Genomic DNA, 27055 nt, shown 5'->3' on the forward strand with positions numbered 1-27055 from the left:
TTTCATTACAGAGCAGGAGGTTTGCAATCCGTAACTATTGTCCGGATGTTATATAGTTCTTCTAAAACTATTTAACTGATTCTTATTGATGGCTGTTACATATAAGAAATCAGCTTTGTTAACTTTGAGATTATATCGCTGTAAAGTTTATATATGTTTGCTTACCTTGTTTTGGTGTTACGCAACATTTGCAAACGGTTTTTTGCGGCATGGCGACCGCACTGCGGGGCGACACATTGTGTTGTTATACTTCTTATAAAGGCTGGTTAATTATTTTACTGAGACGACTATCAGACACACTTTTATTATTCTATAGAGAATAATCAACCGTTTTGTAATTAACCTTCAAAAGTTTAAATTCCCTTGACTGTTGGAATCTTCTTAGAAAGTCTATCTTCTCTGTTATATCGCGTATTTTTTACCGAATTCAGACATACATTATAATCTAACATTTCGCCTTGAAGGCATCATCAGTATTTTCGTGTTTATGGTATCAACTAATTTGTATATTGACCAATCCAAGAAAAATACATGTTTGGATTTTTATAACCCTACACATAATGTACTTTAAGGTATTCAGCCTACCTACCAGCTATCAAACATTTATGCTTTTTTAAAAAAGATTTCAGATTTAATCAATAACCTTCAACGTAATTATGAAGTAAGTCTCGAAAGCGACCCAGGCAGGAGAAACGCCCCGTTTGGAAAGTTGTCCATAATTATTTTTTTTATTCATTTCCAAAAACATCTAATTGGTTCAACAAGTACTCGCTACAATAAATTCCAGCGTCCGTCTGTCAGCTGCTCGCGAGATTAATGACTAAGTTACGTGTGCCGAGCCAAAATTGTCCGAAAATTCACTAAACGAGAGTTTTTAATATAAATAATAAAAATAGTATAATAGTAAATTAAAAGATTTAGTAAATGTTTTACCGCCCTCGAGTTTCGTCGGACGTAATTACTTTTCAAACGCTGGTTCTCGGGCGACACAAGCAATATGCATTCAAATCACATCCATTCCATTCTAATATTAGAAAGTGAATGGAATTGTTTTTTTTTTTTTACATAATTAAAATGCAAACTAGTCATCAAACCACTACATCGATTTTGATGATATTGGCACAGAGACAAACAAAACCTTCAGAATTAACATGGTTCTTTTTTCTTTTTTCATGGGAACTTGAAGAACGGGGATTAAAGTGAAGCTGCAATTAACAGCTAGTACATTAAAAAGGTATCACTCTTTTGATTCACAATATTAAAGGAGCGAAGGAGGGGTAGGCCACATACGGAATAATTCCCTTCATTATTGAAGCTTATAAGCGCTAGAAGGTGGTTCCCGTGTGGTTAATAAAGCTGATTTTCTTCCGTCGAACTTCTTTGAATGAATTTGCGATTCCGAATATTGTTAATGAGTACCTACTGCGAAGATGCCAATAATAATGCCAACTTTATTGGTGGAAGGAGATAGGGGTTTCGTTCGAAGATTCTATGATATAATATTTTAACTGATCTTTAGAACCAAATTGATATCTCAATAATAGAAGATTTAGCAGTAACAAAAATAAAGGAACTTCCATATTGGTTGATTGAAGTTATTTTAAAACTATTTTCCCAAACAGTCCTTGTTATAATACTTAAACCAACAGTTTTTTTACAGCATTAAACATGAACTAACCGCACAAATCATACATTATCCATTATTAATCAGGCCACCTTTCAATACAATTTTTTTTTTACAATGGATTTTCAAGAATGGGTTTAGTCATGACTTAAACTCTGTCTTAGGAGCGTGGTTCTATGTATCAAGTATGTAATTGGGAATTTCTCTTATAAATATATTGCTTGGTAATATAGCATCAAATCTTGAAATGTAATAGTACAGAAAAATTAAATTTACTTCCTCTCAGGGTAATATTTCCATCAGACGGTGTTTATGAATTGCCTGATTGCCTACTTAGAAGTGTAAAAAACCGAGTAGTCCCCGCCAGAGCCCTCCCCAGCATCTTGGAAAACGATTTAGTCGCGAGCCCCAGGTATCCCCCTTTTATGAGCTTTATGGAACTTAATATTCATAGATAGTTAATTGGCCATGGTGCGGCGGCCCATTTAAAATCGGACAGACAAGAGACCATTTTAATTAAATTTCCACGTTCGCGTAAATTATTAATTAACTTTTAATTGACATTGCTAACTAATTGCACGGTTAATTACAAATAATCTTGATCATTACACTTTGGGGTGTAAAGAATGTGTGCCAAACTGTGGATGATCTGTTTAAGCCCATTAATATGGATAACTTTACTATGCGGCGAACTTTGAACTCACTTTATCACGGGCTTATTAGTCAAAGTCCCCGCCACGCTTAGCTTGTTTTAATTTGGGTTAATCTCGGAAACAATTTAATGGATTCACAACAAAACGGTCCCGAAGAGCATTTTATGTTTATACTTATAAAATTCGCAACACACTCGACATCGCTCAATGAATAAGGTAGTTTGTAGAACTCTCTACCGCCATAACCGTCTCTCAGTTTTTTAAGACCGATTTTTTATTACCGAAAGTTGCATAAAAACTTTGAATTTTTTTTCCCCTTTCAAACTAAAGTTTCCTTATGCCAATTATGCTGATGCGTGCTTTTTGGATGCTACCGAGAAACTCCTTGATAAACTGGAACGTCTACAGAATTTGTGTATCCGATTCATTTTTGGCCTCAAGAAGTATGATCACGTCTCGGAGTTTGGCAGGCAACTAAACTGGCTGCCCATTCGTCTGCGTAGAAATATGAGAATATTTTGCCTTCTTTTCAATAAAGAGAATATTGAAAAGATAATCCTGCTTACCCCTCATATCTTCGCAACCGCTTCTTTGCTTGTCCTGTCGATACTCCATGCAGGTCTCATCGTAGAACCATGCTTAAATTCCCTGTGTATCGTACGGCCACTTTCTCTAACTCCTCTGTCCATGCTGTTAGATTGTGGAACTCATTTCCTCCTGAGATACGTGACTCTAAATCACAGTCCCAATTTAAAAAAATAATTAAAAATTATTACCTCTCCAAGCCTTGCTAATTTGGTATACGAGTATATTGTGTATATTTTATGTAAGTTTATTATTTTGTATTTATATATGCATTTTATTATATTTTATTTATGTATTTGTTTATGTATGTCTATTATTAGTTGTGTGATTGAAGTACACGCCTGTCACCCTTTCCATCATGTCTCCTACCTCGGGTCTGCTGGAAGAGATTTCTTTTGAAATAAGCAGAACCTTTGTAATTTTATTTCTTGTGTTTATCAGTCTCGATGTTTTCTGTGTACATAAATTAGTATATAAATAAAAATTATGGAAACGAGACCACACGGTCCGGTTTAAAGTATTTAAAAAAAAAAGTTTTGGTACATTTCAATATAAAACCAACCTAAAACCATAGCAATATTATATTTATTGCTCGTAGTTGCCCGTAATCGGCGAATAGCAATCAATGGAAGTGTGCCAAAGATTGTCAATAAATATTGATAGTATCAATCCGTAATAGCGTAACAGTCGGCGATCGTAGTACGGTAAACACGGTGACGTCACACCTATAAAATATACCGTAGATTAGGTAAGGGTTGTCGCTCCTGGAACGAGATTGACCAGTTAGGGTAGACGTTTGGGTGTCAAGGGCAAGGAAGGGTAGAAAATGATAAATTACTGCGTGGAGGCAACTTACATGATGCTCGGTTTTATTACAGTTTTTTAAAGGTTATAGTGGTCTAGGACAATGACTTAGGGGACTCACGAAGTAACGGACGTGCATGCAGATTAATGCACGAAAGATATTTTTTTTCCTTACAACGTTCTATTGATGGAACGACCGAGTAAACTATTTAACCTAAGTAGACTTTCATTTGATTTCGATTTTCGATTAAGATTCTGTGCGGCTACCGTACCGCAGTTCTGTATGTATGGAATTTATATGTTCCTCAACTATCCGTCAGGAGCGCTTTATGGAATTCCATACAAATATTTCACTGCAGTCTCTAGCGACTGCGAGAAAAATTCATGGTACCCATACTCGGCATATTGCGAGGAGAATGCCGCAAGCGTTTCCCTCGTCGTCCTGACATTCCACACATATTGCGATAAAAATTCTTTTGGATGGTAAGACGCTTGAATTTTACGTTCAAAAGTTGAAAAAAGCAGTAGTTATTTCTTTGTGGACATCGAACGGAATCATCAATATGATAAATTACTAATAAATAATACATCATATTGTGTCTCGTTTTGGCTTAGGTACCTGCTTTTAACAAAAGTTATTTTGTTTCTATAAAGAAAAGATAGATTTTTAAGGTAAAACTAATAACTTTTGTGAAAATATTCCATTTACGTCGACGTAGGATAGAATTATCAATAAACTGGTAATAGTAAAGTTTCTTGATATTTAAAACAGAAATGTGATAATGATGATAGAAATTGTACACGAGTAACCACGCCACGTGTTACAAATTAAAGCAATAAAATTATAAAACATAAAGAAATCATTCTTTGCCTTCTAGTTATTCGTAATCGTAGTTAAGCGGTAAATATGAAATTGAATCACTTGAAAGATTATGTGAAAAAAATAGAATCGAAAGAAATATAACAAATGAATAAAGGAAAAATATAAATGCTTCTCAAATCCTCTTGACTTCACAGACAAGAGGCAGCTCTTGAAAAAAGAAAATTACGGAGCGTAGCGTATTTCACAGAAATCAATCCACTACAATACAAATCAATAATTTTAATACTACGTAATTGGTTGCATGAAGATATTGCAATATATTGGGCAATTCCAAAATTATATCTGGAAGATGGAATGTTTTTTTGTTATGAGTTTACACTGCTAGTTATGAAACTATTGAAGATGGTTTATTTTTTAGTTTGAAAGTTCTTTGATATGGACTTTTGATAAACCTTTGCCAATAAGACGTTGTTCAATGTTTAAATAATGACATTGAAATTTGCTAATAGGGACCAAGATTTGAAAGTAATTTAGAAAAACCGAGGGCATCCTTTAAAGTTATAAGGCATAGTCAATACATACATACATACATATGGTCACGTCTATATCCCTTGCAGGGTAGACAGAGCCAACAGTCCTGAAAAGACTGAATGGCCACGTTCAGCTACTTGGCTTAATGATAGAATTGAGATTCAATTAGTGACAGGTTGCTAGCCCATCGCCTAAAAAAGAATCCCAACTTTGTCAGCCTATCCCTTAGTCGCCTTTTACGACATCCATGGGAAAGAGATGGAGTGATCCTATTCTTTTTTGTATTGGTGCCGGGAACCACACGGCACATAGTCAATAGTTTTTTATTTTATGATTAGAAATCATGAGTTCTTATATAATCACGCCTAAGTTTTTGAAAAAATAAATTAGCAGCTTTATGCAATACCTTCTCGTAATAAAGGGACAAGCAGACAACCCTATTCCACAGATTATCTACAATCTATTCCGTACGTCGCCGCTGTGTCAATGAGACTTTGCGGTTTTCGTCTCTCGTTTCACCCGCGTAACCGCACTGCCACTAGGACGCCACTTCTACTTGTTTAGAACTCTGTTATGGCATTCTCGACTTTTATTGAAACGTTGATAGATAATTATCGACGTATAATATACCCGTTGAAAGCAAATAAAATTATAGTCGCGTCTTGGAAAAATAAAAAGTTGATGTTATTTTAGTATAATATTTTTGTTTGTCCTTGAATTGTATAACGTTTGTAAACGCGTAGATTTTTTTTTTTAAAATAATCGATTATTTGGATATCTTTAAAATAAATCGTACTTACTCTGGTCAATAGATATTCTTTCGCTAAAATTGTAACATGGGGCTTTCCTCTATTTTGAAAACATAAATTGATTTTCTGAAACAAGTAATGGAAGTTAGATTGAACACGCGAGTGGCGTACACACAACATAACAAACTATACGAATAAACCACAATTTGGTTGGTTAGCGAAATCCCGCTAACTTAGTTTGAAGGACCATCGGAGCCTGTAGCCTCGTAAACATGTCGCAATTTCAGTCGGGTACCCTGGACCACTAGTTTACAATGGTTTTCTGACTCAAAGCCTTGATGAGTTTGTACTGGGACTTAATTAAAACGGATATAGATAGGTTGCAATTGCAATCTGTGGTCTAAAGCGTCAGGTTGTCAGCCCACAAAATGTGCCCGGTATCATGGTAAAATAGAAGGATTAAATTGATTCGGCTGTGCAATATTATAGTCACATGTTCAGACACACGTAATTAGGTGAGAATAGTATCAGATACGTACATTATTACAAAGTCAAGAATAGATAAGTAAAGATTTACAGTAATTTAGGCAGCGGCGACAGCGAATATCCGCGCAACCTTTGAAAAGAAGACAATTATTTTTCGTTGTCATTCATGCCCCTCTCGCCCCCAGTGGGACGTCCGGGGGTGCCCACTAATCCGCACCGGGAAGGCTTTGTTTCGATCTTAATCCCACTGAGAGGTGTGGACCGCTTCTCCATTTGAAGGCTTTTATTGTACAACTACTAAGCCGCGGGCGCAATTTCGACACGACACTATTCGACCAAGCTTTTTACGTCGAATGTATTTAGTAAACTGCATTATACGCGGTTTGTGTTGTAACTCGAAATAATTTGTTAAGCCGTGTGGTTTCCGCGAAAGAAGAATAGATTTGCTACTACTATTTATTTAAGGGTGATTGGTAGATAATGCTTGTTCTGAAATATAAGAAGAGGAGCTTTAAATCTCAATAAACTTATATACAATTACACTTTTATCCAGGAGGAATAAGCAATGACCTTCTACTTGCTGTAATCCCTGCATACTTCTTATTAAAGTGTACTTTTGAAGTGCGGGCCAATTCACGAACTTAGGCGTACATATATATTATCTTTCTTCTTTCACTTACACTGCGGTTAAGACTTAGATCAATTAGTTCGATTTTCGTTGCCAATAGGTCTATACAGGTTCATTTATTTTTATAGGCGGCGATGGCTAGGCCTCCGCAAGCCGTCGCAGGGCAAAGAGAAGGCCCCGAGCGGGGCGCAGTCCCCGGCCACCGCGGACAAACCAGCGCCGCTCAAGAAGATTCCATCCGATAAGAAACTAAAGGTAAGAAACATTATTTTCTCAACTCTTTAGATTTAAGAGCTAGTTCATGTAGCTAAGTCGTTAAGTTATGGGTCAGAGGTAGCCTGAACTGCCGCGAGAAAAAGGTGGAATGTGTGGGGTGGTGCTACCGTGTAGCATTTTAACTTGATATTTTGCCTCTTGTTCAAGTCACTTTACTTCAGTTGAACATTTTTTTATCGATTTTTTATTTGTTACGTCTGAAGGCTTCATAAATTTCCACCTAGCGCCAGAATCCTTATTATTTATGCAAGTCTTTTTTATAAATAGGTTTAGGTATAGGACATTATAAAATATCTATTTTTATTATGTACTAAAGATTGAATAAAACTTGGTTTATACAATTGTCTTAATTGCCTATTGTTCTGTTTAGTTGCCGTACACCACGGACAATGGGCGCACAGAGGAAGGCGAGTGCAGCCACGGCGCAGCGCTAGACGAGGCTGAAGACGATGCGGCTGACTTAGAACTACCACCACCGATGAAACCGCTACAGGTAGCTAGTACATAGCGCAGTCTAACCTTCATATTATCAATTACCTATAATAGTGTCAGTTAATTCTCTTAGCATTGGACCTGGTTGCGTTCTCACCTGTCTAAAGACAGCCCAAAGTCTGCCACGATCCTAGATTGGATAGGTCAGGATTTTAAACAACAAAATTTCTTATTATAGTTTTTTGAATGTGAAGGTAGTAAACCTGCACATTCAAGGAAGTATAAATAAATAAATATATACGGGACAAATTACACAGATTGAGTTAGCCACGAAGTGAGTTCGAGACTTGTGTTACGAGATACTAATTTAACGTTACTATATTTTATAATAAATACTTATATATATTAACACTCAAGACTTAGGCCAATCAGAAAAAGTTCTTTTCTCATCATGCCCTGGCCGGGATTAGAAATCGGGACCTTCGGTGACACAGACAGTGCGTACTACCGCTGCGCCACAGAGGTAGATAGTAGATAACACGAAGTTTTCACACATAGCAAAACATCGGTTTGCGACCAAACTAATGCTAATAACCAGAAAAGAGAGAGTACATGACCAAGTTAGGATTTGTTGATGTGCCGCTCTTTTATTCTGCTACCTTATTCGTCCTACCACCGATCTTTAAGTGCCTAGTGATCGGAGTTGTGGTTGGTTTAAATACTGACTTTTATTTCATATCGAATTTAGCGCACCAGGTGGCCAAGACACGTTTTATTGTCAAACTTCGACAAAGAACAGACATAGCTGCAGGAGTGTGGAATTCTCAATATTTATCAAATAACAAATTTTACCGATTGGCCATATGGTTTGCCTAATTTGGAAAATAAACTTTTAAATAAGTCAAAAACAATAACAAAATAGGTCTGATCGCAAACATGTCCCTAGCTCATATTTTGTCGGGGACAGCTCGCTAGATCGCAATTAACATTGCATAATTACTTTTAGCCAGGATCTTATTTGTGTATGACAGGACGGATATTAGATTGTTTGGACTTTGAGACCACCCATACAGAAATTCGACATGTGCTCTGCTTATAACGAAAAGAATATTTGCAGACGTATTTGACGAAACGTGATTCCAGGAATCTTGTCGTACCAGTTTGGGTATAATTAGTCGTTGAGTTCGCCAAGTAGAAGAAACGTTTTACTTATCAAGTTTTTAAACGCAGTTTAGTTGTCAAATTTGTGGAAAATGGAAATTGTGACAGATAAGACACATTATATTCCATGTAAGTTATTGCTATTTATTTTCCAGAAATTGGAACTGCCGTCGAAGAACAGTACTTTTGGCGCCTGTAAAAAGAAACAAGAATTTAGCATATTCGCTTAAACACCCTTGAAGCTGATCCAATTTGTCGGACATAATATTTGCCGAAGCAAATTTGTGTAGTGCCCCGAGCGCCGGGCGGGTATCCAGATAGGGCTGCGTCTAATCTACAGTCAGATATTGTTCTTATTTTACGAACACTCGGTAATAAAAAAATTGTGAAACATAATAGTGAAATAATTAGAGTAGAAGTGAAAATAAGAGTTACGTGTGTGGGATTCCTTATATAATTTATTTTAATATTATAGGGAAACTCGGAAGGAAATATATCTTGTGCATAGAAATTTTGGATTATTGTGGCTCAACTCATAAATTAAAAAAACAAAACCGCAACAGTTAGCTCCATTTTATACATTAAAGTTTCGCAAGCCCAGGTAATTTCTGGTAAAACAATAACTGTAAATACCTTTATGTTTCAATAATTCATAAACTCACACTGTTATATTAGCAAACAGCCCTAACTGGAGTAAATGGGGTATCGAGGTGATGCCCGCCGAGCATCAGTCAGTTCGTTAAGTGCGGGTTGATTACCCTACAGCTACAGTCGGCCGCCGCGCCGGCACTGATGAACAGCCGAGCTGCGTTTACACGAACTTGGTAACTGGTCGTGACCTTCATAAGCGAATAAACAAGCCATCGAAAAAACGTGTCGGGCTCCGACCCTCCTCGATTAATATAAGGCATCTGTCCTGTTTATTAATCGATGTTCCCTTTTAAATTTTTCATGTAATTAGTGGATTGTTCGCGTATAGTAAATTACAAGGGCACAACAACCAGACCAAGGTCTACGTAGTGGTAACGTACATGGAATTTAATCTATCAATATCTGTCATTTGTTAATTACGATTCGTTATATTTTATTGTAATATTGACATAATTCAGAGCATGGGTAGAAATAAAAAATAAATAAGATTGTTAGACATTCAATGTGCGCGTATCCGAACGCAGGATGTACCCGAGCGCCACCTACACGAACCTCTTAAAAAACTATTATTCAGGATGTTAGCCATTACATAGACGTTACATGTTATTATACGATTAATATACGATAAATACAAAGAGTGCATAAAATTAGTGTTCCTCATTGAGTACGCCCTTCCAATACACAATAAAGATCAATAGTGAAAATTTGAGTCAAACCCTCAAATTTAATAAAATCTGAAAAACCTCAACTCAAACAGCCGAGGTATATCGACTTTCAATTTCAATCAAACAACGAGTTTTCCTAAAACAAATTTGGAGAATATCAAGAAAAACGATGCTTTGCCTTTCCCTTGGGCCTTAGCCTGGCCTTAAGCCAAGAATATTTGAAAGTGTGAAAATCAGTTTTATTAACCTCTTATGTAAGTCATCATAGCCGATCTTACATTGTATTAATTTCAATATTTTATATTTTTATAAATACAATAAACAAAACGACTTCTTCCAGAAAAGTATACGATTCACACATTTGATGACACCACTACTGATTGCAGTAGATTTTGACTATTGATTTGAGGCAAACCATGATACGGTTTATTTATAGTGTCCATATACTTGTATCGTTGTCATTTTTTGTGAAAAATCTCCGAACCTTTAGCCCTCTGCCGTCCTATATTTATGCAAATGTATTTACTTTGTTTCGAATACATTATGAGTAGGCTGTGTGTGACGTCAGCCGCTGATGTAGGAAATTAAATCGTGTTCACTCAGCGTAGGAGTAACTTTGCTTCGTCCTGGCGCCTGCTGGAAGTGGCTGAGTGTTGACACTCCAACGTCAGTGCCACTCCACTGGGGTAAAGGGGGAAATTATATTTGTGTCGTTACTTTTTTTATCTATTAGGGAGCGGACAGGGCACACCTGACAGCGGATTATGTAACAGTTTTGTAATTCAATTTCTAATTTGCAAACTATTGCTTGTTCATAGAAAATGTCGTGAAACAAAAACACCCTATGTTTTTGTTTGTTTCTTTTTCACGCTAAATCAAAGATAATCTTTGCAATTTTATAAAACTGGTTGTTACATAAGAAAGAGACAAGATTTAATAATGTATATTTTGTACAGGATCCGCAGTCAGTGCTTCAGCAAGCGCCCACACCAGCCGCCGCAGCCTCCGCCCCCACCACACGGGTAGGTGACAATAGTAATTAGTGGAACTCATGTCCTAGGTCTGTGCACATGGTGCAAGAAGCCCCCTTTTAAAATTGCTATTTGGTTATCCTATAAGTATCTTCATCAGGTAAAAATTGTTCTACTATTAATACAATAAGTAAAAATTGAAATATTTTGCCTTATAAGCCCGTTCTTAACTTTATGCATCTCCAAACAAAATGTTTACTGCTAGCCCATCATATCTTCCTGTCTAATTTTCTATTTATCTAGCCAGACATTTTTATTCCTATTATCTTTTAACTCCAATTTAAATATTTTCTGAATTCCATTGGTAGTGTTGTTACTGGTAAATATTATAAAAGTAGAAATCAAGACTTGTTTCATTTTCTGTTCTTATTAACTAACTTTTAATCATCATACTTGTGACTAACCATGGGTTCTCTTTAGACTGTCGCTCGTGAACATTTAACACTACTGGTTTGTATGTTATTTGGGTATATTTTCTTCGGTGGAAGTACATTATTTCTATATTGAATTGGTCGAGGTGACATATCACGTATATGTACATGACATACACGTCTCATAACTATAATCAATTTACTACTATGCTCGTAAATTTTCAAAAGACTTGCCGAAACTGTGGTTCCTCCTCACGCGCTAATAATAAAGAAAAAAACATTACAAACCAGTTGTGTATTGGCAGTATCTGTGTAGTGTATGTCTGTCGGTGTCTCTGTGGTCGGACCTTGAGGTGACTTGTGATTTTCAGAATTCGTTGGCCCTGGACGCCTTGGAAACTAACGGCGGCCCGGCCGATATTGCGGAAATTGAGCAAATTGTCAAGGAAAAGATGGTGCGGTTCTAAATTATAGCATGCGAACACTGCGCGAGGAAACAAGGAGTGCCAAAATGCTATTTTATTTTTTTTCTGATCAAAAAAATTTTATTGTGAACACGGAATAGACTGCCAACTATAAAGTTTTTCGTTGCATCAAAATATCTAGCTCAAAAATATTTCTCTGGTATACCTTGTTTTACTCGAAAAGTTTTCATGTAGTGTGCATAGTTCTGAGTTTGGCATTCCTCCACTAACGAACACGGTTTTACAACCTAAAATAGAATCCAGAATTATTGATAACAAGTCAATTTATTTTGTACGCCGTACAATGTATCCCTTTTTCACAGCCGAACGCATCGGTATTCAAAACAAGTGTTATGAAAAGTTATATATATTATATCATTTTGTATTTTCATTATCGCCAAATTTTTAATACATGTAATACATACAGCTTAGTACATCTTGGTGCTATGTTATTGTGGATTCAAATATGGTAAACACAAGTTCAAATCCTAAAATGGTTGTCGAGACCGCGTTCCGAAAGCTCGGGGACGCGTGTAGTTTGTGTGATTTTATCGCCGCTTTATGGAGCCTCGAGATTTTCGCCAAAAGATGTTTGATCGAGATAGCAAACGTAGAGAAACCAACAAATCGGTGTTCTGAATTTACTGGGATTTTTGCAGAGACTAAAATTCATATAAGTTCACTACAATAAGAGACTTTCTAAATATATTTTTCACTAAACAAAGAAACATCTAAGTACTTATTATTTGAGAATTAGTCCCTGTATTTATTCTACTCTGGTATGATTTTGCTTGTTTTTATTTCCGCAGTCCGAAAGTCCGCTGATATAACTATTTATAGCTTTAATCGCATGCCTGTACAGCATCAGCACATATTCTATTCCTAGCTAAAAATTTACTATATTTTATACAGTATTTACTTTCACCATATTTATTTTCTACATCTTTTTTTCTTTTACACTCTGTGCTTGTGTGTTCTATACCTGTTTTTGTGTTTGGCGTTTTGAATAAGTACACGTTTATATAAACTTAGTAACCATCAGCTTAGTAAGCATCTACTGCGTGTTATTCGTGAAGAAAATAGTATAGGACGCTCTGATTCCTTTCAAGCAATAAGCTGCCTTGAATGGGTTTTGGTGGGTGGTTAGATTTTTAATTTAACTTTTGTGCGTATAATCTGGTGTGCTTTATGCAGATTGTGAGAGAATACTTTAAAATCAAACTCCACTTAAATATTTTGTTGGCCGTTAAGTACATCTAAGACAAAAAAGAAATCAAGGCAAAATTACAGTGTAGTGGTATACATTTAAATGCTTGACATGTTTACTTCGCATCTAAAATTCTTTCTGGACCATCTGATGATATCTTTAGAAGACAAAATCATTCAATCATTTATTGTTTGCATACAATTGTTGTGCAAATTCAACAACAATAACGGGCCTAACGAGCGTTGTTTATTCACATTTTCCATATTTGTTTTACTCCGTTGATTTATCAGTAACCCTCCGCTACCTTTAATAATAGTAGTTATCGTCCTTTTAGTAGAATTTCACAATTTCATGTCATACGACAGCGCGTATTAATTCGCAAAGGTGAATCAGTTTTGATGTTCCGATCTTATCTAGGCTAGTATTTAAGTTTTACTTATGGCTTTTCAATATAAGAATAATATTCTAGTGTTTCTGTTTTATTCATTAAAATAAGTTAGTATTTTTAAAACTACAAGGTAGAAAAAGTATTGTTATTTAAGCTGACAATATTTTTCCGGCTTTCGTGTCAATTTAAGTCTGCAATGTATTCCTACGTATACTTATTGACTCACTCCTAGAACAATAGTTTCGCTATCAATGAGTCATGTGATAAGACGGGATTATACCGACGAGTTCCGACCTTGCAATAATAACTGAGATGAAAATACTATGAACATTAGCCAAATTGCACTAAATCGTAAAAATGTATAAACGTTAAAGTTGTGAGTGCGAATTGTTTAAAAAATATCCTTATAATAAATGATATGATATGTTCTGAGACATAAGTGTGAATAAAGCCCCTGAATCATTTAGGTTTCAATTGTTTAATACTAAATTTGAGTCTTTACCATGTTCCAAAGGGGACAAAGCGAAGAATATCCCAACGAAAATAATGAAAAATAAATAAATAAACGGAAACCGAATAAACAATGATATTAATATTATTTATTCAAATACAAAAATAAATTAAAACTTAAATCAGAGTACCCATAAATAAAAATTAATATTCAGGAATTAAATAATTTAAAATTCAGGAACAACACGGTGGAGCCAGTTCCTCGGGGCGTAGCGGCGAGAATGACGAGGAACCTCCCCCCACCCCCGGGCCCAACACTGACGAGGCCAACCTCAAGAAGAGAGAGTACGTTCTGAAGGAACTCGTTGACACTGAAGAGATCTACGTGTCGGATCTGAGGCTGGTCTGCGAGGGCTACATAAAGCACATGCAGGTTGGTATTATAATACTATAGAAATTGGGATAAAAGTATTTTAATGATGTGTCTTCAAACTTGTCTGCGTTGTTAAATTTGTATGCTGTCTTAAGTTAAGCTGTCAAATGTCAGAATTGTGATGTTTTGTATCAAAACGTTATTATAAAACCCGTTTCCATCCTATAGTCTTATATTATTCCGTAATCTTTATCATGCCACACGTACATACTTAACCATTGGAGTCAATTTGATACTCATAAACTCGGAACACACTCACGAAAAAAGTGTAACCAATGGCAATTACAAATATTGCGTACTAATAGTTGTAATTGCCATTCTAGAAGCTTGAAGCGTAATGTCAATCGATGTAAATCATCAACTTTGAACGCTACTTTTCGTGACATAATGATAATTTTGAATTGTTTTCCCTCTTACAAAATTTGACGCTTGGTGGTCGTGCTAATCATGTCAGATATTGTACCCAAAGAAGCGTGTAGAATACTTAAGTAGCATATATAATATGTATATAAAGGAAAACGTACCGTAATATCTTAATTTGGCAGATATACGGAGTTTGTGGTTTTCATTATCTTGAGTATTCATTTCTTAAAGTTCAAGTCAATATACATACTGATCATATGTACTACACGTAGAAAGAATATGGTATTATCTTCACTTTGAATATTACTTCCTTGAAGTTAAGGTAAATATACTTTGCATATTAGCAAATATTTCCCCCATGCTGTGTTAGCTGATACGCCTCCTCTTTAGTATAATGATTTCCTTTGATACATATATGTTTCCCAGATCATCCACAAATACAGGTTTTTTTTTATTTTTCTCTAAACAATTTATTAGGCATATTTCGCTGTTCTGCCACTTTGCCAAGTTGTTCCGATATCGTCCTCATTTCTCTGGATAGGAGACGGGGTGGGCCTTTCGACTATTTTTAGATTGGGTATGTGATCCCCTACAAAACCTGACCCATATTGGATTATGATTATACAAACAGTTACGTGTAATCATAACTTGAATGTGAATGTTCATCGGCAAGCAATCAAACTAATGTAAGTACATAACTCTAAACTAGAGAAGGTGGGATTACGCGGTAGGATTTGAATCAGTGCCGAAAAATAGCGTGATGCACAGGGGTGCATCACGCTATTTTTCGGACACTTGCACAGTTTTTGACCACAGAACTTGTCTTGTCAAACCACTTGTCTCTTGTTTCAATGCGAGGTGACGGTGAATTATTTTACTATATAAGTATAACTGACATCGTGGATGCGCCAGTCATTGTTATTGATTGCAAAATTCAGTCGAACCCCAGTGTTTGTTGGAGGCTGGGGCCCGTAGATAACAGTATTGCTGATAAGAGCACTCCCTAATGCAGAGCAAATATTGGACAAAAAAAAACCTTTTTTGTCATTTGTATGTTGCTTTGTGGTTCCCGGCACTAAAGAAAAGGACATCTACATCTCTTTGCCATAAATGTCGTAAAAGGCGACGAAGGGTTAACTTATAAACTTGAAAATTATTCTTGTAGGCGATGGGCTTGCAACCATGCGTTATAGAGCCGTGCAGCTGTACGGCCTTTCGGTTTTTTCAAGACTGATGGCTCTATCTGTCTGTGATAATATGTATGTATGTCAACTACTATAGAAGCCAAGTCAACTGATTTTGCGCTACGCTGCGCACGACCACTAGACTATAAATAACGAAACAAAATTATTAAGAGCGGACTTAAACCCAAGGGTCATTTCTATCTATCAAGTAGGTGGGAGGTGCAGAGAATTAATAAATTTATGTGATTTTCCGTTACAATTTTCATTCTGCCAGGAGCCAAACGCGGACCCACCACTGCCCGAGGGCCTGCGCGACCGGCGTCATCGGATGATCTTCGGCAACATTGAAGCCATATACGAGTTCCACCGAGAGTGAGTATTTTTCTTGTCTACTATGATACTACAGAGCTCACGTTACCCAGGGTACAAGCATGACCTTTTTTGTTTTGTGGTCCGAAAGATTTTGTACGCCTTTAATCAAATAGGTATAACTTTGAGGCATACGGACTATTTGTTGGAAAGCAATTATTATCGCTGAAGTGGCTTATCTGCGCCCCTTTTTCATAAAATTTACAAAGATTGCAGGAAATATCGTGATGTAGCCTTTATGCTCTGTAGCAGAACTATTGAAATCTTGTATGAAAATTGTAGTTAAAAAATATATGTTAATGTTCGCGGTATTTCTTGCTGTGCGATTTAATATTTGGTTTTATATTTTGCAATGCGAACCCCATTCTGGTATGAGTAAAGCCAATCATTGTTTGTCACACATGAATTGGTTTTACTCAATTCATGTCAATTTTTGTGCTGTGCGAAAATTGTGCTTAGCGACTATTTTGTTTTGTTGTCATTATTACATCTATGTGGCATATCCTTTACACGAATCAAGACACGTTTGGAGTTCAAAATTTCAGAACTGGAAATTTTTGCTGACGTTAGACATGACACGATTACTGATATTTTACTACGCGCACCCAAAGAAATGGCACAAGTTTCAATTGACTTCGTATGTTGAGCATAATACGTATGTAGGTACTCATATACTCATGGGGGAAGGCAGAGTCTATGTATTTCTAATGGGTGCGATTCTTTCAGATCTCATTTGCTCGTTTTAAACTCACTACTCTTTATCCGTCCTCAACTGTTATGATAATCCATATGTCAACTTTATGAGGAGATCTGCGATATTTTCTATTATGTTTATATAGCAGATTACTGCATCCAAGTGTTGTTGATTTATGTTGATGTGGCGCAAGTTTTTCTTTGCGTCCCATCAACATAAACCTTTGATTTGGGACTCCAAAGTCTGCACTTATCCCTTCACCATCCTCAATTAACTGACTAGTAAATATCTATGTGCAGCAAATTCGTCCGCGACCTTCGCGCATGCGTGGAAGCACCCGAGCTGCTCGGCGACCTGTTCCATCGGTTCCTGGAGAAGAGAATGTTCCTCTACGAGGCGTACTGCAGGAATAAGCCTGTCTCTGAGTACATCGTGTCCGAACACGAACATTACTTCCAAGAGTTAAGGCACAAACTTGGACACAAACTACAGGTAAGAATAACATTGAAAAAACAGTGTGAATAAGGCCTTAAGATTTCCTTTTAAATAATGATAAAAGAAATCTGTAATATTAAGTGTTTTTTTTTTTTGTTAATCTCGACTCCATCCCAATCTTCAAAATTATCGTACTCGTAACTATTTTCGTTAATTGCCAGATACATCAGACAATTTTATCATATATAATCGAATCTTTATTTTCAGTTGGGCGACCTGCTGATAAAGCCGATCCAGCGCATCCAGAAGTACCACCTGCTGGTGAAGAAGATTTACACGTACTCGGAGAATGCTAACGCCCCCCCGGCCGTGCTCGCGGCGCTACGTGACGCCGTGCACTACACCGACATTATACCCAAAAACGCCAATAATATGATGGACGTCGGCCGACTGCAGGGATTCACGGTAAGATTTATTAAATTGGTTCGTATTTTTTGGTGACAGTATTGTTGGAATAAAAAAAGTTTTTAAATGGAATGACAACTTAAAAAAAATGTTAGTTTGGGATCTATTCATGACAAGAGATTTATCAATACTGTCAGTTAGTTATAAACACGAACCCATTTTAGCATTTTTAAACATGTCTATTTGTAAACTTTGTATGTGTGTGCATTCTTACTATGTTTTCATATGTATGTTGTGTTAAAAAATTTATGTCAATGCGCGAAATTATTATACACATTATATTTTGTGATCCAAACAATTATATTAAATTTGGTTACACTTAACCAGTCTTTCAAATGTTCTAAGGAAGCGAAAGTTGACACATTTAAGTGCCTAATTTGTTCCGAATTTACTAACTATGCGATGCGAGTGTACCAAATTATTTGTTTGTAAGCAGCAAAGCGAATGGTCATTGTTGCTTTTTGTGTTGTTAAACACTAATCCTTTTGAACGTGGGATGTTTGAAAATGATTTAGAAGGAAAATATTTTTGATTGTTACTATTGTTTTAATAACAATGATCATTCATTGTCTCCTAACTCTGTGGGAGAAATCTCTTGCGTGGACGATGATGATTTATCAAAACTATAATTAGTGAAGCTTCACTTAGCTGAACTAGTTATTATTGTGTTTAGGTTATTTTTGTTTGTTATTCTACAAACAGATGGGATTAAATTTCCAAGCAATAAAATATAAGTGAATAATTGAAGAAGCATTCAAGGAACGTAGTATGTGAAGATGCACTAGCACAATCTTCACTAAAATACGCTGTAACTTTACTCGGAGCTGGCGCGCAAGGCTTTCACTAGACTTCTCAATAATTTGCCCTTAATACTTTGTGTCGCATACCAGTCTTCAAGAAATATGTTTCTGTAGTTGTGTTGTTTATGCACCTTGACATCATGGGTTTCCCGCAAAATCACGCTATAAAGTAGTATGACAGATTTTTCAATATATATATATATATATATTTCAGTAGCCTACTTCTAGGCAAGTTAAACTGATAATTAACTTGCTATCGTAGACATTACTTATGCAAAGTAAATGGCGCAAGTCGCTTAAGATTTGACACGGTCCATTTACCTGAAAACTAAAAAGAAAGACATGCGAATGAATTTATTGAAGCGAGTGTAGTCTAATATAAACTAGCTAATAGCTAGTAATATCAACTAGCTATTCCGATCTACATATATGGGACTTGTGAACATAAGTGACCTTGGGTGTTTGTTCTCAGGGGAACATAACAGCTCAAGGCAAGTTGCTGCTGCAAGAGCCGCTGCTAGTGTCGGAGGTGACGAACAGCGGGGAGGGCAAAGGACGGGAATTACATGTGTTCCTCTTTGAGCAGTGCGTGATCTTTGCGGACGCAGTCGGGAAAAAGAGCCAGTTCGTCAGCCAGACGTATAACTACAGGGCGCATGTGCAGGTCAGTCATATCATCTTTCTAGCTTTAGTCCCGATTGAGCCTTCCATAGTAAAGAGCCCGGTGACCTCCGCCTTTGGGCGACGTTGGTGGCGATCCAGTATGCATATGAAGCGACTTCCGTGAGGCCACGATCCTGTATACATAAGAAGCTACTTCCGCCTGACTTCCGTGATCTTGGTAACAGGAGAACAAAACCCAGTTTGAATCATGATTTGTAACACTTAGTAATAAGTGTGTGTTTACACATAAGTAGGTACTTATTCCCTTGGCCGAAATATGTGTAAGTAGACATCTCTTGTTTAGATAAATGATACAGTTTCTAGAAAAAACCTGCGATAATATTAGTTCTTCTTCTTTTCAGGTCAACAAAATGGACTTGGAAGAGTTGGACGGCCATAGCGCTTTCATCATTCACTCCGTAGACCCCAACAAACCCAAGCAGTCGTTCGTTTGCCGTGCCCCACTAACTCGTCGTCAGGAGTGGATTTCTACACTCTCTCGTATACTGCAGTCCCAGAGGATCTTTGGCGAAGCCCTGGAAAATCCTGGGGCTTACTTGAGAGAGTTACATCGTGATACGCGCGATCCCGCTGCGTAAGTACCCGGGTGGACCATTGGTGACGTGTGAACTACGGCACGCACAAGCTATACTTGTTGCAGGCATTATGTATTGTGCATTTTACATTAAATTTGGGGATTTCTTCTTAGTAATAAGGCATCTGGGTGGGAATCACCTAAACTGTTGATGATGGATGACCCGGCTTCGGTAATGATCCTTGGATCCGGAAAACTACTAATTTCATGAAGAATGACAATTGTTTATTGATTTTAATGTCATAGTTATGTGAACTATGTTATTATTTGATTACGACTTGGTACTGTTCTTTCAAAATATATTTGTTGATTTTTTTCACATAAATATTTATGCACCAAAATTAGGTCGTCCACCGGAAAACTCAGAATTTAAATATTTTAATCGAACAGTAAACACTATTAATATTCACTTGTGCACTACGCTAGGCGCCATATACGTCATGATTTACGGCATAATTATGCAATTAAAACAGCTACAATGGATGAATTTGCATAAATCGTGAACATTAACATTGGTGTAGTTTAACACAAGTCTTAAAATATCTGCTTGCTAACTTCACACATGCAACGTACCGATTGGGTAATATGATGAATTAATAGTTGTAAAAATCATGCAGTTATTATAACAGCGATTGACTCTGAAACTTTTTCTTTTAAAGTTGAAAAATCTTTCTAAAATTAATTTCTCAATGATCCATAAAGTTTAGTGGTGGCTTTTCGATTGATTCTAAATGTGACAATTATATAAAGCCTCTCAAATTTAAAAAGATACCTTTAGCTTGTGCGTGCCCTAATCGACCCGAACTGTCGGAAGTGTCAGCATATTTGTGACGCGACGTATCTATTATAAAATAAATATCCAACCTCAATAATTCTAATGAATTCTTGTTTGATTTGTCTTTGTTACTGGGATATGTATTGGTACACGTTCGTTGCGGTATGAGCGAGAAAATACTGTCACACGTTACTTACTTTCTCTTTTTTAGTAATTATTCTATATACTTATGTGCCAGTGCTAATGTTGTTTTCTCTAATTTATCAAGATTTTAACTAATTCCTTAGAATAATCGAGGTGCACATATGCGTTCTTTGTGAATACAAATTGCTGAATTTGTATTATATGTTTTTCCTCTCTAGCTACAGCTAATGTGCGGGTCGCAGTGTAACGATATTAATTTAAAGTTGTCTTAAATTACGTTGTTTAAACATAAATTGCTGTGATGTTGTATTTTGTGATGTATAATTAGTATATTTTTTCAATTCCTAAGTATTTTAGTCATATTTTCAGGCACAGTGACTTCTTATTTTCACAAACTTTGCTGCTTTTTATTAGGCGACGTCCATAACGTGTCAACTTACAAATGTGACAGCGATATGTTAAAAATTATATAAATCAAAAAAAATATCTAACAATTACAATACTCATGCGCGTTACGGATGTCTCTAAAACCCTAGTTTTAATTCGTGTAAACTAGGCTTAAGTATTTGGATCTTTAAGTTAACAACTAACATATTTGGGAAATTTCCTTAATAATTTCTGATGTTAACACTCATAACGCGTGCTTGTGACATCAAACTTAAATGTAGATTAAATACTTATTTTTTTAACATAATGCATATGCGGTGATGGATACGATAATAATTTTGTATAATAATTTATAATTAATATTTGAGCGGCGCGAACGCCATCTTAGTATAATTAGTGTAACAATGTCCATGTTAGGTTAAAACCACTCTGGAATTGATATTTAGATAATATTTACTTTGAAATTTTAATGTTAATATGTGATTAGGTCGTGTACTCGATAAATGGAGCATTCCCACTTGAGCTAGGCCGGGTCCCGTGATTCGCGCCGTACTCTGCGTTTACGGATCGCAATAATGTACTGCCATTGGTGTTTTACAGAGGAGCCAGGTGCTTGGGTCGGCAGCGGTGACTGTGTTGTTGCAGCGAAAGTCTTTTGCTGATATTTTTGAAACATTAAGCTCAAAACATTTTAGATTTATAAATAAAAGAAGCAGCAAAAAAAAAACAATCGATCAACGCCGCCGCCGCCAAGGTCCGACTCCCGACTAAGTGTAGATATTCGTTTGTATGATAATCTCGTTGTGGTCGAAGCGAGCCAGACGACATACACACCTACCTCATTAACATGATTTGTACACAGTACTCGTTCGGACGTTAATACATATTGTTAATTCGTATTGTGTATTTAGAAATTTCGGTCGGTTCTCTAAGGACAGGGCGTCGCAACCGCTCCCCCTACACGATTCGCGATAATATGTAGTTACGCGCACTAATTCGGTGAAAATAGTTCCTGTCACGTTAGTAGGTGTTAGATGATCTGTATTCGTCATATCAAGCAATTTATCAATAGTTCGAAACACTAATTAACCGAGTTTGTTATATAGGGTTAAGTAGGCATCGAAGAAGACTGGACTTAAAGGATTGTAGGAGAGTTTGTGAGGGAAAGTTGGATTTAGATGGTAACTGCATGATAGGTAAGTTTTTGTCGATGTAACGTTGTATGTTACAGCGCCACCAATATTTGGGTTTAAACCTCATCATTTTGGGCGTATTTCCCTATATTTGTGGCACCGTTTACGGATTTAATAAGCTTCTTATCCTCGACATTTGGCCCTGCGCACCTTCTGCATATATTGTACAGTAATTTTCTGAAGAATTCTTTTAGCGAGATGCTGAGTTAGATACATAAATTAAGCGTAGAATCGTCTGCTTATTTCGAGCTTAGGATACAATTTACGGACAATGGAAAATATAAAAGAGAATCAGCATTGGTGTCTTTACATCAACATACACATACCTATACAATTTTTAAAAAAGTTTTGGGAAGATGTGTCAAAAAAGGACTAATGCGATTTGGCTTATTTTCTGTTTTTCACTCCATTGCAGAAAAAGCGTCTCTGTGTTGGGGCGGAGCAGAATACCCCAACTTCCCCGCTGGAGGAGGTCGTAAGAGGCGACCAATCCAAGCGAGCCCGGCTGCACTTTGTTGACGAGTCTGAAAACAACTACAGACTCTTTTCATTTCTTCGTTAAAAACTTTTTCACTGTCGGTAAATGATTATTTTAAACCTTTCGGCTCTCAAATTCACATACCAACTCATTGATTCATATACTCAAACAAAATAATCATTTCATAAAATCTCTCGCATTATTCATTGCAATCCAAGGTTTGTGCTGTGTGGTTCTCGGCACTTTAATAGAATAAGACCACTCCATCTCTTTCCCATGGATGTCGTAAAAGGCGACTAAGGGAATAAGCACGTTCATCAGTGCAGTTTTACCGTGATCTAATATGGGTCAGATTCCCTGCAAAGGTTGCGGAGGCAGACGGGAATGTCTTCGTATAAAAGCTTGACTTACCCAATAAAGGATCATGGTAAAAAAGCACACCCCGCGCTCCACATCAAAGACGTTAACACGTAACCGGGATTAACATCACGAGAACGAAAAAGAAGACTTTTCATTGCGATCAACGCCATAAAGAATCAGCAACATTGACGCGGTACATTTTCCATCATAACCTGTACCATTTCTCTGTGTTGGGGCGGAGTAGAATACCCCAACTTCCTCGCGGGAGGAGGTCGTAAGAGGCGACCAATCCTTGCTAGTCCGGCTGTATCAACGGCATCAACTCTTAGAACAACTTAAGAGTACTCTTATTGATTTTGTTACACAAAATTACCATCTTCACATGTCAACATTTTGTCTAACATTCTTGTTTACGTTGTTTGCACTCCTTAATTGTCCATCGCTATTACAGCAATAAGCAAGCTACGCGATGAATGACATGTACGAAATTATTACTATCGACGAGCAGCTTTGAACATGTTTTGCAATCGACAAATTACACTTTTTTTAATTTTTTTATTTGTTATCGGCGATTGCAGTCCGGGCTCGATCAGTCATACTTACATCGTTGACGAAATACAGCTATTTAACATCCCTAGTGACTTACCGCAAAGGTAACCTTTGGCACGTCACAACCCATACTTAACCACATATATTCACTAGCCATTAATTCAATATAATAGTACTTACATCATTCAGTGTGGTTGTGCAGCGTAGCCTCATATTCGCACCTCACGACACACAGTATCTAGCCGCATTTAATCGCAACATAATCGAGTTAAGGCAACATATAATCTGTATTTTAATCAAACCGTAGATCCTAGTTATAAAAATAAGATAAAAAACATCACTCGACGATTATTTATTAAGGAATTTTACCGATCTTTGCTAATCAATCTAAGTGTTAGCATTAATCATAATTACCCGTAAGCGTACGTAACAATAACTTCTATGACACAATATTATACAAGTATGATAATGTAGTTCGTAGGACCACCATTATCTAGTTTAAAGAATTGCAGTCTGTTCCATTAGTAAGGTGACGCATGTTACTGATGTGCGTTGAACTTATTCAGGGGCAAATCAAACTTCGGAAGAGGTTCGACCTCGACATCTCGCAGGCGATCCCTCTTCCCGACCAATTGATCCCCTAAGATAAGTTCTTTTCTTAGCTCGGTAATTTTAGGGGTAAGTCGTATTTAAACTAGACGTAACGAACAATTTAATGCATAAAATTCAGCTTTTGATGTTCATAGCATAAGGTATCGTAACATTAACAACTATTAACTCTCGTAAACGACATGTAACTTAGTTTACTGTATTTTAAGCGATGCGAAGGTGCCCATCGGGCGATATGTGAATTTCCTAGTATATTTATGGAAATAAGGTGAACAGAGGAAGGAAACATCTCGGAAGCGTTTTTATTAATCAGTATTTAACAATATAATACAGATCATTGTACTCGTGTAATCTTATACTACTCACTCAGTGTGTCCGTCCGCGTCGCTTAGCCACACGGCAGAAAGCGGCGCGTTGGGCAGTCGGCTCCCCCGAGCCCTGTTCTGTGAATCGCTTGCGCCCGCCACTCAGCGTACTGGCGGCAGTACGGCAGGCCACCACCTACACGCACGCCGGACCGAAACATTGTATCGCCGCCGTCTATTGCTAATATTATATGTAACCGCTTACTTCTCTAATATCTATAGTAATTGTGTAGTCATTATAATCAACACCACCACGATCACATGTATTTTGATAACTTTCGGACTTTTATCTTTACTTTTCATTATCACCATTCGACCGAAACTATTGAGTTCTTAAAACAAACATTTCGGACATTGTTTTTAATCTGTCGTATGTATGTATATATGCTACCAAAATTCGATTATGTATATAACATTAATTTCTAACATTCCGTGTAATACTCTATGTTACATGATTAACCAATAAATGTGGATTAAAACGCTTGTGGTTTAATGCTTTTAGTCCCGCATGCTTTTTGTACTTTTTGGTTTCGGGCCCAGCTTCGGCGCGCGCTCAACGCGTCAACGCTCAGCAAGCGAGTAGGCATCGCGCTTCACACGTATTTAGATGCTGCAAAACTTGTGTGGCTGGGCACTAGAACAGTGGACAACTACCTACATTTTTAGTATAATTATATTGGTGTTTATTAGTAAATTGGAAGTTAGACACAGTAATGAATAATTGCTGAACTGGAACTTACATCGAAACTATATTAGTAATTTAATAAGTCAAAAAAGAATTATCCTGTCATAATAGATCGAAACAAAAAGTAATCTGTTTAATTAATCGACAATGGCTTGTATGAATGTCTTTATTGAAAGCGTTCTTATGATATATTGAGCCCTTAACAGTTATCCAATCATATTAAAAGTTTTATCACTAAATCATCGCAGTTTATTACTGATAAAAATCAATAGTAAGATGAAAAGTGAAAAAAGATATATTATCTGTCGTTACTTGTGGTAACTATAGCACCAATAATTGTACGAACAAAATACTGGTATCCATTCACCCGTTCTCTACGCCACACAAGACACGTCTACGCAAAGCCTTTCATTTAGTCCACAATTCGCCTTCGGCCATCGCCATCCTTTTTTGTTTCACCCCAAGCGGTTCAAGTCGAAGGCGAATCGCGTAAGCTGGCGTCCGTTTGTTTTGTTTTCTTTAATTTTATTTTTATTTACTCCTTCTCATTTAGCGAGGGTTGGTGCGGGCTTCGTAAGACGGAGAGCGTGCCGCCGGGGTTGGGCGGGCGGTTGGCGACGGAGCTGCGCGCCCGCACGCAGCGGCCGCACGCTAAGGCGAACACGATCAACTTGCCGACGACCACCATCCGCGCCGACGAACGCGCGACTGCCAGCGTGCCCGCTAATAACGCCGCTGTTAGCCCCACTTCGCCGCCACACAACGTAAGTTTCGCGGTCTACCAGGAAAACGTGATTATCTGAATATTGAGCACCGAATAGAGGTCTATCTTCACGTATCAGAACTGTGACTAGGACACATCCATCTGAAGTTAAAAAAATAATTGGTAAATGCATATATTTACTATGCTACTATAATATATATAATATTATGTAGGCATGCGGGTATGTGATCGCATCCTTAAAAAATGTATTCAGAGATATTTTTACACATTGATGAAAGACATTATATGCCTAGGCACTGCCCTGTTGTGTTGCAAAATACCTTAAACTGATCCTTGCTCAAGGTAGGCCCAATCATAGCAAAATCAATTCAAAATAATGCAAGACTATAGAAGTGGTAAGTACTGGTGAATGTGACGTGTAGCAAATAAGGACTGTGACTGCAACATTATCCTTTCTGAGATTTATTAAAATATTACCACTTTAATTTCAAGCCTAACAGCTGAACGTGGCCTTTCAGTATTTCAAGACTGAAATATATGTATGTATGTTACCACTTTAAAACTGCGCAGAAAATTGAATGCAATGCAAGACAGTGTTACATCATCCCTAAAATTTCAAGTACAATATAGCATTATATTGTTCCGATTTCTATGGCCCCGATCCTCTTTATTGGTCTATATCCCTTGCGGGGTAGACAGTGTGAACAGTCTTGAAAACACTGATAGGCCACGTTCAGCTGATGAGCTTAATGATAGCATTGAGATTAAAAAAGTGACAAAGTTGTTAGCCTATCGCCTAAAAGAAG

The 27055-nt window shown here is 36.9% G+C and overlaps 1 protein-coding gene across 5 annotated transcripts in view; it reads left to right on the top strand.

The window, feature by feature from the left end:
* LOC106133875 (kalirin) overlaps positions 1 to 27055 on the top strand; it is a 149516-nt gene that overhangs the window by 117542 nt on the left and 4919 nt on the right. For 2 of the 5 annotated variants that reach the window (XM_060953913.1, XM_060953917.1), the window contains exons 32-42: positions 7012 to 7138; positions 7530 to 7655; positions 11025 to 11090; positions 11842 to 11925; positions 14218 to 14412; positions 16234 to 16331; positions 17322 to 17514; positions 17725 to 17922; positions 19195 to 19386; positions 19748 to 19980; positions 26079 to 26289. In XM_060953913.1, coding sequence (XP_060809896.1) covers positions 7012 to 7138; positions 7530 to 7655; positions 11025 to 11090; positions 11842 to 11925; positions 14218 to 14412; positions 16234 to 16331; positions 17322 to 17514; positions 17725 to 17922; positions 19195 to 19386; positions 19748 to 19980; positions 26079 to 26289 — 1723 coding nt within the window. The remainder of the gene's footprint in view (positions 1 to 7011; positions 7139 to 7529; positions 7656 to 11024; positions 11091 to 11841; positions 11926 to 14217; positions 14413 to 16233; positions 16332 to 17321; positions 17515 to 17724; positions 17923 to 19194; positions 19387 to 19747; positions 19981 to 26078; positions 26290 to 27055) is intronic. The other 3 variants (XM_060953914.1, XM_060953915.1, XM_060953916.1) reach the window with 3 other exon arrangements.

This window comes from Amyelois transitella, chromosome Z (assembly GCF_032362555.1).
Source record: "Amyelois transitella isolate CPQ chromosome Z, ilAmyTran1.1, whole genome shotgun sequence".
Taxonomy (NCBI): Eukaryota; Metazoa; Arthropoda; class Insecta; order Lepidoptera; family Pyralidae; genus Amyelois; species Amyelois transitella.